This window comes from Neurospora crassa, linkage group I (genome assembly GCF_000182925.2).
Source record: "Neurospora crassa OR74A linkage group I, whole genome shotgun sequence".
NCBI lineage: Eukaryota > Fungi > Ascomycota > Sordariomycetes > Sordariales > Sordariaceae > Neurospora > Neurospora crassa.
Genome location: NC_026501.1, coordinates 2488245 through 2501435, shown reverse-complemented (window position 1 = coordinate 2501435; position 13191 = coordinate 2488245). Strand labels below are relative to the sequence as shown.

At 50.9% G+C, this 13191-nt stretch overlaps 5 protein-coding genes and 1 non-coding gene across 6 annotated transcripts; 2 read left to right on the top strand and 4 right to left on the bottom strand.

The window, feature by feature from the left end:
* The first annotated feature begins 906 nt into the window (after positions 1 to 906).
* Positions 907 to 2693, top strand: NCU02491 (DNAJ domain-containing protein). The gene is made up of 4 exons (XM_959992.3): positions 907 to 1324; positions 1401 to 1461; positions 1545 to 2187; positions 2318 to 2693. Exons 1-4 carry the CDS (start codon positions 1297 to 1299, stop codon positions 2393 to 2395), a joined length of 810 nt encoding a protein of 269 aa, XP_965085.3. The 5' UTR covers positions 907 to 1296; the 3' UTR covers positions 2396 to 2693.
* A 100-nt stretch (positions 2694 to 2793) lies between these two features.
* Positions 2794 to 4917, bottom strand: NCU02490 (DnaJ domain-containing protein). The gene is made up of 3 exons (XM_959991.3): positions 4715 to 4917; positions 3574 to 4550; positions 2794 to 3507 (listed from the first exon to the last, which is right to left on the bottom strand). The coding sequence occupies exons 1-3, from the start codon at positions 4785 to 4787 to the stop codon at positions 3172 to 3174; spliced, it is 1386 nt and encodes a 461-aa protein (XP_965084.3). The 5' UTR covers positions 4788 to 4917; the 3' UTR covers positions 2794 to 3171.
* On the bottom strand, positions 2838 to 2909 carry NCU15023. The gene has a single exon. It is a non-coding gene; the product is annotated as a tRNA-Arg (tRNA).
* A 1429-nt stretch (positions 4918 to 6346) lies between the features above and the next one.
* NCU10932 (hypothetical protein) lies at positions 6347 to 7665 on the bottom strand (the record flags this gene model as incomplete). The annotated part of the gene is made up of 2 exons (XM_011395013.1): positions 6347 to 7393; positions 7486 to 7665. 2 exons carry the CDS (start codon positions 7663 to 7665, stop codon positions 6347 to 6349), a joined length of 1227 nt encoding a protein of 408 aa, XP_011393315.1.
* Positions 7666 to 8151: 486 nt separating this feature from the next.
* On the bottom strand, positions 8152 to 9924 carry NCU10933 (hypothetical protein). Its single transcript, XM_959990.3, has 3 exons — positions 9625 to 9924; positions 8506 to 9482; positions 8152 to 8432 (listed from the first exon to the last, which is right to left on the bottom strand). Exons 1-3 carry the CDS (start codon positions 9631 to 9633, stop codon positions 8369 to 8371), a joined length of 1050 nt encoding a protein of 349 aa, XP_965083.2. The 5' UTR covers positions 9634 to 9924; the 3' UTR covers positions 8152 to 8368.
* A 1665-nt stretch (positions 9925 to 11589) lies between these two features.
* NCU02488 (hypothetical protein) lies at positions 11590 to 12524 on the top strand (the record flags this gene model as incomplete). Its single annotated transcript, XM_959989.2, has 3 exons — positions 11590 to 12054; positions 12190 to 12211; positions 12427 to 12524. 3 exons carry the CDS (start codon positions 11590 to 11592, stop codon positions 12504 to 12506), a joined length of 567 nt encoding a protein of 188 aa, XP_965082.1. The 3' UTR covers positions 12507 to 12524.
* Positions 12525 to 13191: the final 667 nt, after the last annotated feature.

Genomic DNA, 13191 nt, shown 5'->3' with positions numbered 1-13191 from the left:
TCATGATGCGGCACCATCAAAAAAAGGCCCGGTGTTCGAACAGACAAACATTGACCGTTCAAGAAAGCCGATCATGCTTCGACGAATGCTCGCCATGGTGTAAACTGTGTGATACCAACACCGGGCCGCAAACAGCCTCGAGGGTCGAGGCCCCCCTAAAAGTGACCAGATGCAGGCCCTGGACGCCGGTGGTTGCATGAATATTGCGCATCAGGCAGCAAAAAACAGTTTCCAGCATTTTTCTGAGACAATTGAGCGCAGACGGGTTTCGAAAACGTGAACTTCGGTGCAGTGTTTGGCGGTTGGGTTGGGCAGTCACACAGTCAGGCTGTTTTAGCGTCATCACTGCAATCATGCGTCCATCATGATCTGAATGAATGATATGAAACAGCGGCTATCAATCGAGCCTTTCCGCCCAATCACCAAAGGGGAAGTGACGCATATGATAAATCGGGATGATAGACTACTTCCCTCTGGTCGGGGGTAGAGCAATCATACTCGACAGCACTCATATTGTCTTTCGTATGCCGTACGGAGCATTAAATACGTCGTGAAGTCCGTGGGAATAAATAAGAGCTCAGAAATAAAGTATTATCGACGAAAGAGAACAATCAAATGTTGGAAAGGGTAAAGTGATAACATGAGAAGGGTCCAGAACGTGTCGCGCTGGAGACCAAGATCCTCGCCGAGGAGATGGCCCACAGGCGGGCGAGGCGGGGTCAAGGCCGGCCGGGCTCCATCGGGGTAGCAATCGTCGGTTGCAGGGATAGGCTTGACGATTAGCCACGTGCAAGGCTGTCAAAAGCTTCTAATTGGGTAGCTGTGGTCAAACAAGCCACATTTACCCGCCACGGATGACGTTGGTTCAGTTGGTCTTGACACTGGGACGAGGACCCCAGGGACCATCTTCACAGTTCATAGCGGGAGCAGGTCGGTCATCCCTCCCGTTTTCACGTTCAGATCGATTGACCACTGCCCGCCATCCATCTCTGGACGAATAAACAGCCATCGCAAGTGAGGCAGCCAATTGAACAGCTGACCCGTCAGGTTTGAGTCAGTGTTGGAGAGTTTGCCCCGGGAAGAGGTTCCCTCACATGGCTCAGCCGTGTTAAGTAGTTGGCTACCTTATCCACTTCACTTTTACAGTTGATTTGATCTATCTTATCGGACATTCTCCTCGAAAGTCTACAGTTCCTTTCATTTATCCTATACACTTTCTTCGACTTTGACTGTGTTTCATTCATACTTCTAGACTTACAAGCAGCTATTGGCCCGAGCCACCCAGACTCCATTACGATGCCTTCAACTCGCCCTCCAAATTACTGTTAGTAAAAGAGACATCAGCTTCCTTGTCCTAGCACTCGCGCGGCAAGGCGGAGAGCTCACATGGCTTCCGACAGATGCGATCCTAGGACTTTCTTCAACCGCCTCGACAAATCAAATCCGCGATGCCTACAAACGGTATGACAGCAGCTTTCCTGCACACGACTACAGATCACCCAAATGACCACCATCAACTAACAAGGTCCTGGCAATGGCGACAGCGCCGCCCTCAAGACGCACCCAGACCGCGTAGCAGCCGATGCGCCCGACCGCGCCGAGCGCACCCGTAAGTTCCAGCTAGTCAACGACGCCTACTACACCCTCTCCGACCCTATTCGGCGCCGGGAATATGACGAGCAGCGCAAGATCTTCGGCGTCGGTGCCGACTACGTTCCACCATCATCAGCGTCCTCATCCTGGGGCGGCAGTGCAGCCTCGGGGGGAAGCGGTGGAATGCCAGGCGGCTTCGATAATACCTCCGATCCCTTTGCCGAAGCGGACGCCGGTGCGGGCGGCACCGGCACCAGCCCCGCCGGCCAAGCGTTCTCCTGGGCATGGAACTTTTTCACCAAGCAGAACCAGAGCAACAACGACAATGGCCGCGCGCAGCAGGACCGTGAGCAAACGCAAAACGAGCAGTTCGCCGATGTCTTCGAGGAGATGCTGCGCGAGGAAGGCATGGCGGAGCCTGACGGCACCAACCGACCAACGAACAAGTTCTGGAGCTTGCTAGGCGGAATCAGCGGTGCCGCGCTGGGCTTCATCGTCGCGAACGTGCCTGGTCTGTTGGCTGGCGTGGTTGCCGGGAACAGATTGGGTGCTATTAGAGACGCAAAGGGGAAGAGTGTCTATGCTGTATTTCAGGTAAGTGCCCTGATTGTGGACTTCTTAAAACATGATGAAGATTCGGAAGAAGACAGCGGTCTCGATTACAAATGACAACCTGTTGATGATCGGACATTAATCGGTTTTACCTCTTTTCTTCTTGTTCCAGGAACTCCCTCAAGACGACAAGGCGAGGCTTCTTACCCAGTTGGCGGCCAAGGTGTTTAGCCATACAGTGGGAATCTGAACAGTATCTTCGATCTAGCTGGGCGTACCGGTTGTTGTTTCTCTTTGGGGTAAATATATACACAGGGTTCATGATTGGGAATGGCTAGGTTTGTACTTTGGAGTTCTGGTTAGGCTTAAGGGTAAGTTGATGACTTAGTACACATATTCAATATTGGGTTTAAGGTCGAGAAAGGAAAACAGATCGTAATACCAGATAACCCAAATGAGGGAACGAGGGCGCTCTTCAACTATACCTGAATTCTACGTAAATGGCTCCACTTTGCTAGGCTATCCGAACCTTGACGGGTAGAATTTGCATCCCACCAACCTCCCATGCTTTCACAATGATGCAAAAAATATCACGAAGGTGTCGACGTGCGTGCAAAGTACAAATGCCAAACTGCGAAGATAAAGTGATTGGGAAAAAAGAAGTTTTGATGCTCGAAGCACCTTTTGATTTCCGATCCACCCAGGGGTCGAACCTGGAACCTCCTGATTCGTAGTCAGACGCTCTGCCATTGAGCCAGCGGACCTTCTGATGTTGTTGAGACTGTTCACAGGTTGTCATGACTATAAACGCACTAGAAGAAAGCTGCATGAAAGTGAACAAATTGCTGCAAATTGAGGCCATCAACTTGTCATTTAAGACAGCTTGTCAACTATATATGCCATCCCTAATACGATAGTCATCTTCATAACCAAAATCACGAGTCCAACCACAACCTTCTTTTATTCTTTCCATCAGGGATCAACCACCCATTTCCTTTGACGCCCAGGACGTCGTAACCGTGGTGTTCACCTCTTCTTATTCTTACGCTTTCCAGCCTTGTTACCACCCTGCTGCTTCTGGCTACCCGTAGACTTGCCCTGTCCCAGCTCGTCTATGCTCTTCTCCAGCAGCTCAAAGTCATCGGCAGAATCGGTCGTGCTCGGAGTGGCCTTACCAGGCTCCGAATCGTCATCATGGTCGGAGCCGCCGGCGACCTCCTCGTACTCTCCTTCGGCAAAGCCTTCTCCGTCGGCGTTGCTGCGCTTCTTGGAGAACAGACGGCCGATGGTAAGGTTGTAGACGAAAAGGGGGAGACGGACGATGGCGGTGTCGGAGACAGTTGGGCGGTGGAGTTCGTTGGGCTGTTTTGCGGTGGTTAGGTTGCTTGTAACTGGTTGCCTTTCTTGAAGAAATGATAGAAAACTTACGTCAAGCAAATACTCGGCCGTGTTACCCTCCTCGTCCTCTTGCTCAAGGTAAACATCACCCAGCGAATCCACGACAAGCACTTTACCGTTCTCAGCAACGACCCTCTTCTTGGCGCCCGTCGGTCCGCTACCCTGGGCAGCAGGCTGGGGTGTGGCCGAGCCCGAGGCGGAAGCGGAAGCAGAAACGGCGGCGGCTTGCTGGCCGCGGCGACCACGGCGGCTGGTGGTCTTCTGGCTGCTGTCCTTGTCCTTCTCCTTCTTGGCGTCGCGCTCCTGCATCCTGCGCATCTTACGGTTCATGGGGATGAGGTTTCCGTCTTCATCTTCCATCATCTGCGGTGGGGGTGGCGGGGGAGGAGGAGCGGCAACCGGGGCAGGGGCGGCGTCGACGCCAGGGATGTTAAGGTTCTCCCCCCAAGCGGCATGGCGGGCAAATTTGATGTAACGCTCGACGAACTCGCGCTGGCGCTTCCAGCTCATGTACAGAGCCAGGTAGTGGGCTGCGCCGCCGGCGAAGAGGAAGACGCCTGTGATGGCGGTGCCCAGGCCGGGGCGGTAACGGTTGTAGTAGTACTCGGTGCCCTTCCACGTGGGGAAGCCGTTGCTGAGGAAATGGTCGTAGCGGTCGCGCATAGGGCCGCGGAGGATGTTTGTGACGATGGACAGGCGGGCCTGGCGCTCCGAGGCGCGCTTGACGGCCGCCTTAATCTCGGCGGTCGTGGGAGGCTTGATCACCTGCGGAATTGGCTTGCCGCCGGTCTGCTGCTGCTGCTTGGCTTTCTCTTTCTGCGCCTTTACCCGTTCAGCTTGAAGCTGCTGCTTGACCTTGTCCGGGTGCAGCTGACGGGACTTCTTCTTGTAGGCCTTGTTGATGTCATCGAGACTGGCGGACTTGCTGACGCCGAGGAACTCGTAGAAGGTAACGTCGGGGCCCTCATGGGCAATGAGCTCGTCGCGGACTCGGAAGATTTCGCGGTCTGTGTCGTACAAGACTATGTTAGAATGTGGAGGCCTCTTCTCTGCATCTTCATGTATGGCCCTCCGCCGTCATCGCCTATCCCAGCTTGTGTCGTGCAGGGATCGCCAGCACATTTGCTGGCCCAGGGAAGCTTTGAGACTGTTGGGAGAGTGGGTGACTTGCCTTCCTTGGACCACGCTGCCGTGAGCGGTGTCAATAAGGCCAAAAGGCCGAGGGATAGCGCGGAGAATCTCATGATTGCATTATTTTCTGGCGTTGAACAGTGGCGCTCCTGTCGTGCTCAGGCAAAAGGAGGTTGTAAAAGTGCCAGCAGCTTGTTCCAAAACTTTCAGGGGACACCTTTTCCACGATTGGGTCAATGTAACCACTGGGTCGCATTGGCTTGGCGGGGTTGTAAGCAGAAGGCCAGCTGGCATCCAGCAGCTGCTTTGTCTGCCGTGTAAACTACAAGGACAAAGATGTGAAGGGTTAGGGTTTGAAGTGGTTAGCGAAAACGAAGCAAAGTGTTTGAACCATGACTTCACTCCCTTGACACTCGGCTGTGAAAGCTTCACTTCAAAACTTTTATCTCTCTTTTGAGTGCTAATGGCTAGGAAGCCTTCTGCTCAGGCTATATGTACCATATCGGTCTCTGTCTGGGTTACCCTTTGTGTTCAAAAGTCATAACCAGTCGCTGAGATGCTCGTCAACCCTTGTCCTCAGTCAACCCACGAGGTCCCGGGACGGCAAGAGTTGGGTTTTCGACCATACCTCTCAAAGTCCTGAACAAAGTTTCGGCGAAAGGTTGACTTCAACTTTCTAATCCGTCTGGTGTATTTGCGTTCATGGCCATTGTCATTTAGCGTTCTTGGGTTGACACCCCACTCCGTAAGCCATTCGATGCTTTCAAGGCTCTTAACTCTCTTGACTTGACTTCCTGCCTGCATTCTGTTGAATTTGAGTATTGAGATTGATATGTCTGAGTGGAGACTTACCTAGTGAAGCAGCATCTTCCGTTTGGTGCCCAAGGTAGCCCAAAGTAAACGGCATGATGAGCTTCTGGGAAAATGACCTCGAGATCCTTGAGATTCCCCCCCCCCCCCCCCCCCCAAAAAAAAAAAAAACGTATATCCAAATACAGCGAGGGCCGTGGTGTCACTACGTACTGTCTTCGATTGAGTTTCCAGCCTGAGTATGCTGAGTAGACTTGAAACTCCCATGCTTTGATCATTAACCAAGCTGGAAGCATCAGATGAAATCGAAATTCTAGGTATGTATCACATATCAGTTTTCACTGGCGACCAAGCCTCTCCTGATTGAAATTATTTGTGACTTACCTCGAAATTTCAAATGAGACATGGTCTAATCTCTGAACTTAAGTAGTCGTACCCCAGAAGACCGAAAAAAGGTTCAGGGACAAAAATATATATTTTTTTCGTGGTCCCAATCAGGACTTAGGCGCATCATGTAATACTGGGCTCAATCGCTGTTACTACGTGACTAGGAACACGTTTCATGCACGCTATCTTGGTAATACTGTTGTAACTTTGACTTGGAGAGTTATTTGGGATATTTTCCAGCGGGCTCGACTTATAGTTTTTTGTTCTAATAGTGCAATCTAATAGTGCAATAATTTCGCTCCCCTGGCGCTGGATAGCCTCTCAACAGGCCGTTCTCTTCCCCGCTAAGCCATCGTACTCGCGAAGATCTACTTACTCCTCACCATTGCAGATGTTTATATTGCACATGACGATATCAACACCTCGCCATCGCCCAAACAACTTCTTCCTTCTGCCAATCTACCCTGCCCTGTCTCTACTTTCCAGTCATCTTCAACCAACCGTTCGAAATTACCTTGAAACCTTTCTTCCAGTCATCATTCGCCCTAAAAATTAAGCCCTCCTTAACCCCACCATATTCTCCTGGACCAAGCTTATCAGCATACGCCAAGATTTCCTCCACGCTCTTCCCATACTTAGTAACAGGACCATACCCGAGCACAGGCACATGAGCGATGTCGAGCGTCTTGCAAAGCAGCTCGACGCTCTTGGTCGCGAGGTAATCACGGGCATCCATGTCCCAGATGCCGAAGACCACGAATTCGTGTTTCCCTTCGGGATACTGCATCGTGTTTCCCTGGATGTGAGAACCGACCAGCTCGCCTTGGATGGCAATGTTACGGTAGGGAATCTTGTGGATCTTGTCGAGAATGCCGCTCGTTTTGGCGGTTTCCCAGTAGATGTTCTTGCCGTCGTCGAAGAACTCGTGCTTGCGGTTGCAGACGCCAACCCGGCCGCGAGGAGTTTGCATGGTGGGAGGGATGGGGATACTGCCGGCGGTGGGTTTTAGGGCGGGAAAATAAGCGAGGAGATCTGGCGATTGGTTGGAGACCTTGTAGACGTGCATGGTGACGCCGTCGAGTTTCTCCGTGACTTGATAGATCCTATTTTTGGCTGCATGTGTGTTGAAGACGTTGTTGCCGATGTCTTGAATCCGGTAATTGCCTGGCCTCTGGATGAGCGGCGACAACTCGCCGATGATGCCCGTAACCGGCCGCACGTGAGTCGGGTATTCCCACTTCTTGATGCCTAGGCTGTCTGCGAAGGAATAGGACAGAAGCTCTCTCGTGGCTTCGTCCTTGCCGATTTTTTGGATGCGATTTTGATGATGCAATACAATCTCAGGAAAATCCGCAAGGGAAAAGATCATACCCTGCGAGTAGGTGCCGGACACTTCGCGTGACCTGACGCGGAGCCCTATCTCTCCATTGAAAACATCGTCCATGCTGGACCAGAGCTCCCAATACCGATCAATGCGAGGAATGAACGAATCGATTTCCATGAAGACAACCAGATCGCCAATCTGGATAATGCATCAAGCGACAAAATTAGTTCACCGCTTATCTGATGATCAAGCTGTTATTTTGCATAAAGAAGCTTGCGAATACTACTCACCTTGAAGCGATTCATCTGGGAGGTGAAGCCAACCACGGTCCAATTGTCAACCGTGACAGCAGTGCAGTGTCCCTCAATCTTCTTCTTCGCCACAACTCTGCGCACACCCACGAGCTTGCGCTTGTAAGGCTGGATTGGTTGCACCACGTTGGATGAGATGGCTGGGGTTGAGTTCTCCATAATGTCGAGTAGTGTTCGCGGGGTAATACTTCTTGAGAGATACGTGGAGGACGAAAAATCTGACAAAAAGTGTGAAGAAGGAGAAGGGAAGGAAATCCTTCTGTGACCGTGCCCTCAATTTTTTTGAGTTCTTTTCTTCAAAAACCCGGCAACCATTTGAGTCAAGTACCTGCGTTAGAGGTAAGAGTGCCTAGTGGCTGGCCCAGTCGCAGGTTCCCCAAGTTTGGGAAGATTGTGGATTGATCCTTCGACAACGGATGCCCAAGTTTGAAACTAAGATAATGAACCTAATCGGGATGAAACAGACGCTCGCGCTAATGGCAGCGTTTGTGGGTGAGCTACATTCCAAAGCCAGTTTAGCAGCGCGTCTGCTTGTTCTTCCATGGGTAGATGTAGTTATCTCTCGAATCGTCTCGACAGTGCAATGCCACTGCACTGGCTCACCGCCGTGTTCAAGTTTTTGCCCAGTCACTGGATTTCTGACCATTTAACACTTGGTGGTAACTTCCATTATTCTATCTCTACTCGGGTCGATTCTAGCCATGTAACTCGATCAACAGCCTGTCGAAATGGCCGCTACAATAACCTCCGCGAAGAACTCTCCCATATACAATCCCTATACCGTGCTCTTCATTCGAGAGTTGACCACACTTCCAAACAAATCGGCTCGGCTCAACCCCACAAGAACTCTGGCGTTGCCCAGTTATTGAATGGTAATTCGGCCGTAATGATCCATATAGGGCCTCTCGCCCGCGAAGCAAATGTACCTATTCAATCAATATGTTAGTGGCTGCCTCGCTTTACTCGGAGTGACGGTGTTTCAAGAAAACGTGTGCTTACCCCTTCCGCCCGTCATCGGTACGGTCAAACCCTCCAGGCCAGATCTCCTCCATGTCCTGGCGATGCTTGGTCATTGGCTTTTTCTCCTTTATCCGCAACTTTTCGAAGAAAACATAAGCGCCATAGAAAACGGAAGAGGTCGCGCCCGCTCTGGCTCCCTTCATGCCACGGAAGCGGGACAGCTGCGAGGTGTGAATATTGGCCGGTCGGTTAATGCCATGAAACTGCGCATGAATATCGCGGCAGAACTGCGCCATGGTAACGCCAGGCTTTTTCAGGTACGCATCAATTTTCCTCCGGATCTCATCACAGGTGTCGTAAACAGGCACATCATCAGTTTCCTCGCCCTCGAGATAGACGTCACTTATATCGACTCCCGCGCCGTTACTGGCACCAGCCGCCTGAGCGGAGGAGCTTCCAGCCGCGGAACCGGCCGCGGAATCTGTCTTTTGCTTCTTGGTGGCGGATGTCTTGTTGGGGATCTTGTAACCGACTGCCTCGAGCTTCTTGAAGTACTCCCACGCGGCAGGGTAGGAGCTGTAGCCTTGACCTTTGTACGCGCCGTGCTCACGGAGAAAGCCACTGAGAGACTTGACACTCACGCCGAGCTCTCCGGCCAAAGCCGTCTTGGTGATGATGCCTGCATCAAGAGCGCGGTTAATTTTACGGCGCACTTGATCACAGTTGTCGGTGAGAGGTCCTTCAATGATGACGTCCTCAAGTTCATCGGCTGTCGGCAGGGGCCGCGGAGCCGGCGGAGTCGCGGGTGCCTTGCGCTTCCGGTTGTTGGGAGCAGGTTGGCTTGGAGTGACAGCTGGATGTAAAGCAGCTTTGTCGGTAGGAGAGGAGCCGGTGCCAGTGGGAACGTTCTCCTTGTTCGCAGCGGTTAACGTATTGAGGCCATTGCCAAGGTAAGCTGACGACAGGGCATTGTTTCTTGCTGCTTCGGGAGCATCCCGAAGAACACCCAGGCGACTCTGTGGATGGTTAGTTAGACAAGGAGGGCTCCATTCGGAAAGTTTGGCCCTGTTGTAAGGGACAAACGACGCATTCGCATCGCAAGTGTTCGCCTGAGGTCACAGAAGACCACCAGGGAAGACACCTCTATGCTCTACTTACATTGGACATAGTTTCGCTGTTGCAACAAGAATAATTGTGACTGGTTGAGGCTCGTCGGAAACAATGTTGAAAGCGGTCTTGAACCCGCTGGATGAGGTGTGGGATTAGGAAATATGAGGAAACCGCGTCAAAGGTAGTCGTACCAAGCTTTCAAGTAAATGTCGCTAGCCCACCGAATGAAGCTGAGTTAGAAGGTTCAAGGTTTGTTTGAGACACGTGAATGGTGTGTACAGGAGTTTGGAGTAGGTAAGGGTAGGTGAAGACCCCAAAAGTCCTGCGCGGGGGGGACGTCGGCAGTCAATGTCAACAAAGGTTGAAGTGGGTCTTTACGTCAGTTCTTAACCTGGACATGCAGAAACAGTGGGGCACCTGCACGAGAAACCACACGAAAGCACGTGAAGGGCAGCTGTCCATTGTACTGAACCCTGCTTTCAGTTATCACGTTAGCGTGAAATACATGCAGAGCGGTGGTGGAATATGACGCGCACTATCTGTGTGTTGGTACACGAGCCAGCCCCGGACAGAAAAGGATAATCAAACTAGCAGCTCAACCTAGTCGCTCTGTTAGTGCAAGTCTTCAAGCGCTCGATGTCCCGACTTCCGAGTTCAGTCTCGGCCACTGCACGATAACATCAGCATAAGACCGGAACCTGTATCACCAAGTACGCAGCGTTTCTCATCATTTTCTTTCCCAAGCTTCCAGGTAGGAGCCCTCTAGAGTGGGTCTCGATTATATCCGGCTGGTTAGCGCGGCAGAGGTACCCAGCTGGCTGCAGGTCTTCGCTTCATTCAGCTGCTTCTCATCGATGGTGGGTGACCTCGGGGCCCGGGGGATGCATTTCCGAACGGTTGATGCAGCGGTCGAACGTTCCATGGCGATTGCTCCTGGGGCCCAGACTCATACTTGACACCAAATCACCGCCGGTTGTCACGGACGTACTAAACCCAAGCCGTCAGGCCACATATCTCGAGCGGAAACCGCGGATGAACGCCCTGAACGCTGCCCTCCCTCACATCACAAACTGGGGTCGTGCAAACCATTGGACGAATGAGGTCAATTTTACCTGGTTGGGCCACTGCCCTAGAAAAAGCTGAATCTTCAACTGGCTCTCTGGGTAGTGACTATCTGAGGTTCAGGGTTCAGTCTTCGCGATCCGGTTCATCAGCAATGCTGTCACCATGGAAGTACTATCTACCGAGACATTCCCATGTACGGCCCGGTTACATTCATCTCTAGCGGTTGTCAGGGCGCTCTCCATGAGAGTTATGAAAGCCAGTACGGTGTTTAAGTCCAGATAAGTGTCTCGATAACTTGAGATTACCAGGAACCACCCGTAATGCGCCGTATCGATGATACTGTTCCTTGCCGGATCATGTATATCGCCGTCCAGGTATCAACAATATGTCGGCTTGTTTCCCCAAATAGCTAGACGGGAAGTCCGCCATTCATATAGTCTCGCCAGATGAGCCGTCTATTTCTGCTTGATAGGTACTCAAACGTTGATCAAGCGGGCCAACGTCATGGCACTCCGTCAACTTCACTGAGCGAGCGATGCGATAAGACATGGCAGCTCTCTTCATCACACACTTTTTTTTTCTTTTCTTGACTTCTTTTTTTTTTTTTTTTTTTTTTTTTTTTTTTTTTTTTTTTTTTTCACCAGTCTCGGATCACGTTCACAATGAACTCCCACATCCAACCAGTCAGCCCCTTGTCTACCCACATTGGCCAAGATATGCTTCAGCACATGTAGTCCCCTTAGCTTTTAAGCCATTGACCTCCAAGGCAAGGTCTTTGTTACACTTTTTTTTTTCTTTTGCAGGGGACTCCCTTCAGAACTCTTCAAACATTCCATCACGCCAGGTATACGGTTCCATATATACCTCTTAACCACGTTCATCCATCTTGATCTCATTTACACTCAGATGTTTCAGTCTTGATACTTGAGTAAGAATCCACACTTCAGAATGGCAAGTTCATTCCGCTCCTCCACCACCCCTAAACCCTACACGGATTACACGTTAACCATCCTGACACAGCCCACTCCCGTCACACTCTCCGATGGCCTCTCAACCATAATCATCACTGCCATCTCCAATCTTGAAACCGTCAAACGAACCCGCCATAGTATCAGCGGCGCAAACGAACCACTAGACTCCATCTCCGTCCAAGCCGACAGCCTCATCCGCTCGCTTTTGCTAATTAAGGATATCTACTCCCTCCAAACCTTACGAGTAGGCGAACAGATCTACCAGATCATGGATCTCGCCTCCCGTCTCGGCGCGTCGATGCTAGTAATTGCCGCAGACAGCAGCCGCCGGACCACAACTCCTCCTGAAGGGCAAGGGATCACGCCAGATGACTACGTCTATGGACACTTGCAGACTATGAAGGGTCAACTGCAGGAGGCAAGAGATAAGCTGTTTGACCTGGTTAGGTCGGTGCTGGTAGGAGTTTCTGGGAATTCTAAAGATGGGTTTTGGGTTATTGAGGAGGATTTAGTGGGGGTGGATGAAAAGGTTGAGGGGGCTATGGGCTTTCACTTGAGGTTGTTTGCACGGTTACAGGGAAGGATAGGGAAGGGTGGAGGTGAGTCATTGATCTTTTTTTCCTTTCGAAACTCTATCATGTCAACTCCCTATCATGTTTACTAACCGATTTGCTCCAATCTTGAGTAGAAGATGCTGTCATTGAACTGGACGACGCGGATATTGAACATCTCGGGTTGCCCCGAGTATCGGGAGATTTGTAAGATGCCAGTCCACCATTGTGCCTTTCATGAAACTGGCTGACAGTGAATCAAGGGTCGAACGATGGCGCGCCACTGTGGGGGTTGAGACCGGTATCACTCGGGAGAGTTAGCAATAATCAACCCGACGCATAATGGAAGGCCTGCTTAGTCTTTTTTTTTTTTTTTTTTTTTTTTTTTTTTTTTTTTTTTTTTTTTTTTTAAAAAAAAAAAATAGGCGGCGGGTGTTGGAACTATCACGGTGTGGCTATCTGGCTATGTACGTTTTATTTATTTCATACTCTATTGACATTTGGATACCCTGCAGTCCACCACCGTGTGGATGGGTGGCAGTCTGCTTTATATCGCAACAACAGCAAATATCCTAAGCACACGTACTGTTTAACTGTGATTAACTTACTCAGACTTACTTACCACTTCCCATTGCATCAATCCTTTGATTTGTCTTTGCTCCTCTTACTTCTTCGTCATCCATAACCTTTCGTAAACCCTCCAAAAGCATCCCATTCAGCCCAGCTGAAAACAAATATTGGATTGTCTCAGGTCCAAGATTTATCCGAGCCCCTATCAAGATCAAGATCGTGATCAAAGCCAGATTCTCGGCACTCACAACTGCCGAGAGCCTTATACTGCCTGTGCCCCTTGTCTCATCAAGCATCCGACACCCGATCGACTCGTTCCTTTTCATTCCACGCCTTCGGTCCGAACGGGCGGCTGAAGTAAACAGTGCGAATACTTGGCTTTGTCAAGGTCGAAAAAAGGGGGGAATGGTTTAACTTGCTGTGTTTGCAGTTCTACGATTCTTATCGTCCTCATCATC

Excerpts from the sequence above, each read along its gene's own strand:
- NCU02490 (XM_959991.3), bottom strand. The coding sequence starts at position 4,787 with ATGAGATTCTCCGCGCTATCCCTCGGCCTTTTGGCCTTATTGACACCG. Across the intron at positions 4,551-4,714 it reads GGCAGCGTGGTCCAAGGAAG|ACCGCGAAATCTTCCGAGTC; the intron begins GCAAGTCACCCA and ends TGTACGACACAG. Across the intron at positions 3,508-3,573 it reads CGGCCGAGTATTTGCTTGAC|CCCAACGAACTCCACCGCCC; the intron begins GTAAGTTTTCTA and ends ACCGCAAAACAG.
- NCU10933 (XM_959990.3), bottom strand. Across the intron at positions 8,433-8,505 it reads ACCGATGACGGGCGGAAGGG|GTACATTTGCTTCGCGGGCG; the intron begins GTAAGCACACGT and ends TTGATTGAATAG.
- NCU02491 (XM_959992.3), top strand. The coding sequence starts at position 1,297 with ATGCCTTCAACTCGCCCTCCAAATTACT. Across the intron at positions 1,325-1,400 it reads AACTCGCCCTCCAAATTACT|ATGCGATCCTAGGACTTTCT; the intron begins GTTAGTAAAAGA and ends GGCTTCCGACAG. Across the intron at positions 1,462-1,544 it reads ATCCGCGATGCCTACAAACG|CGCCGCCCTCAAGACGCACC; the intron begins GTATGACAGCAG and ends CAATGGCGACAG.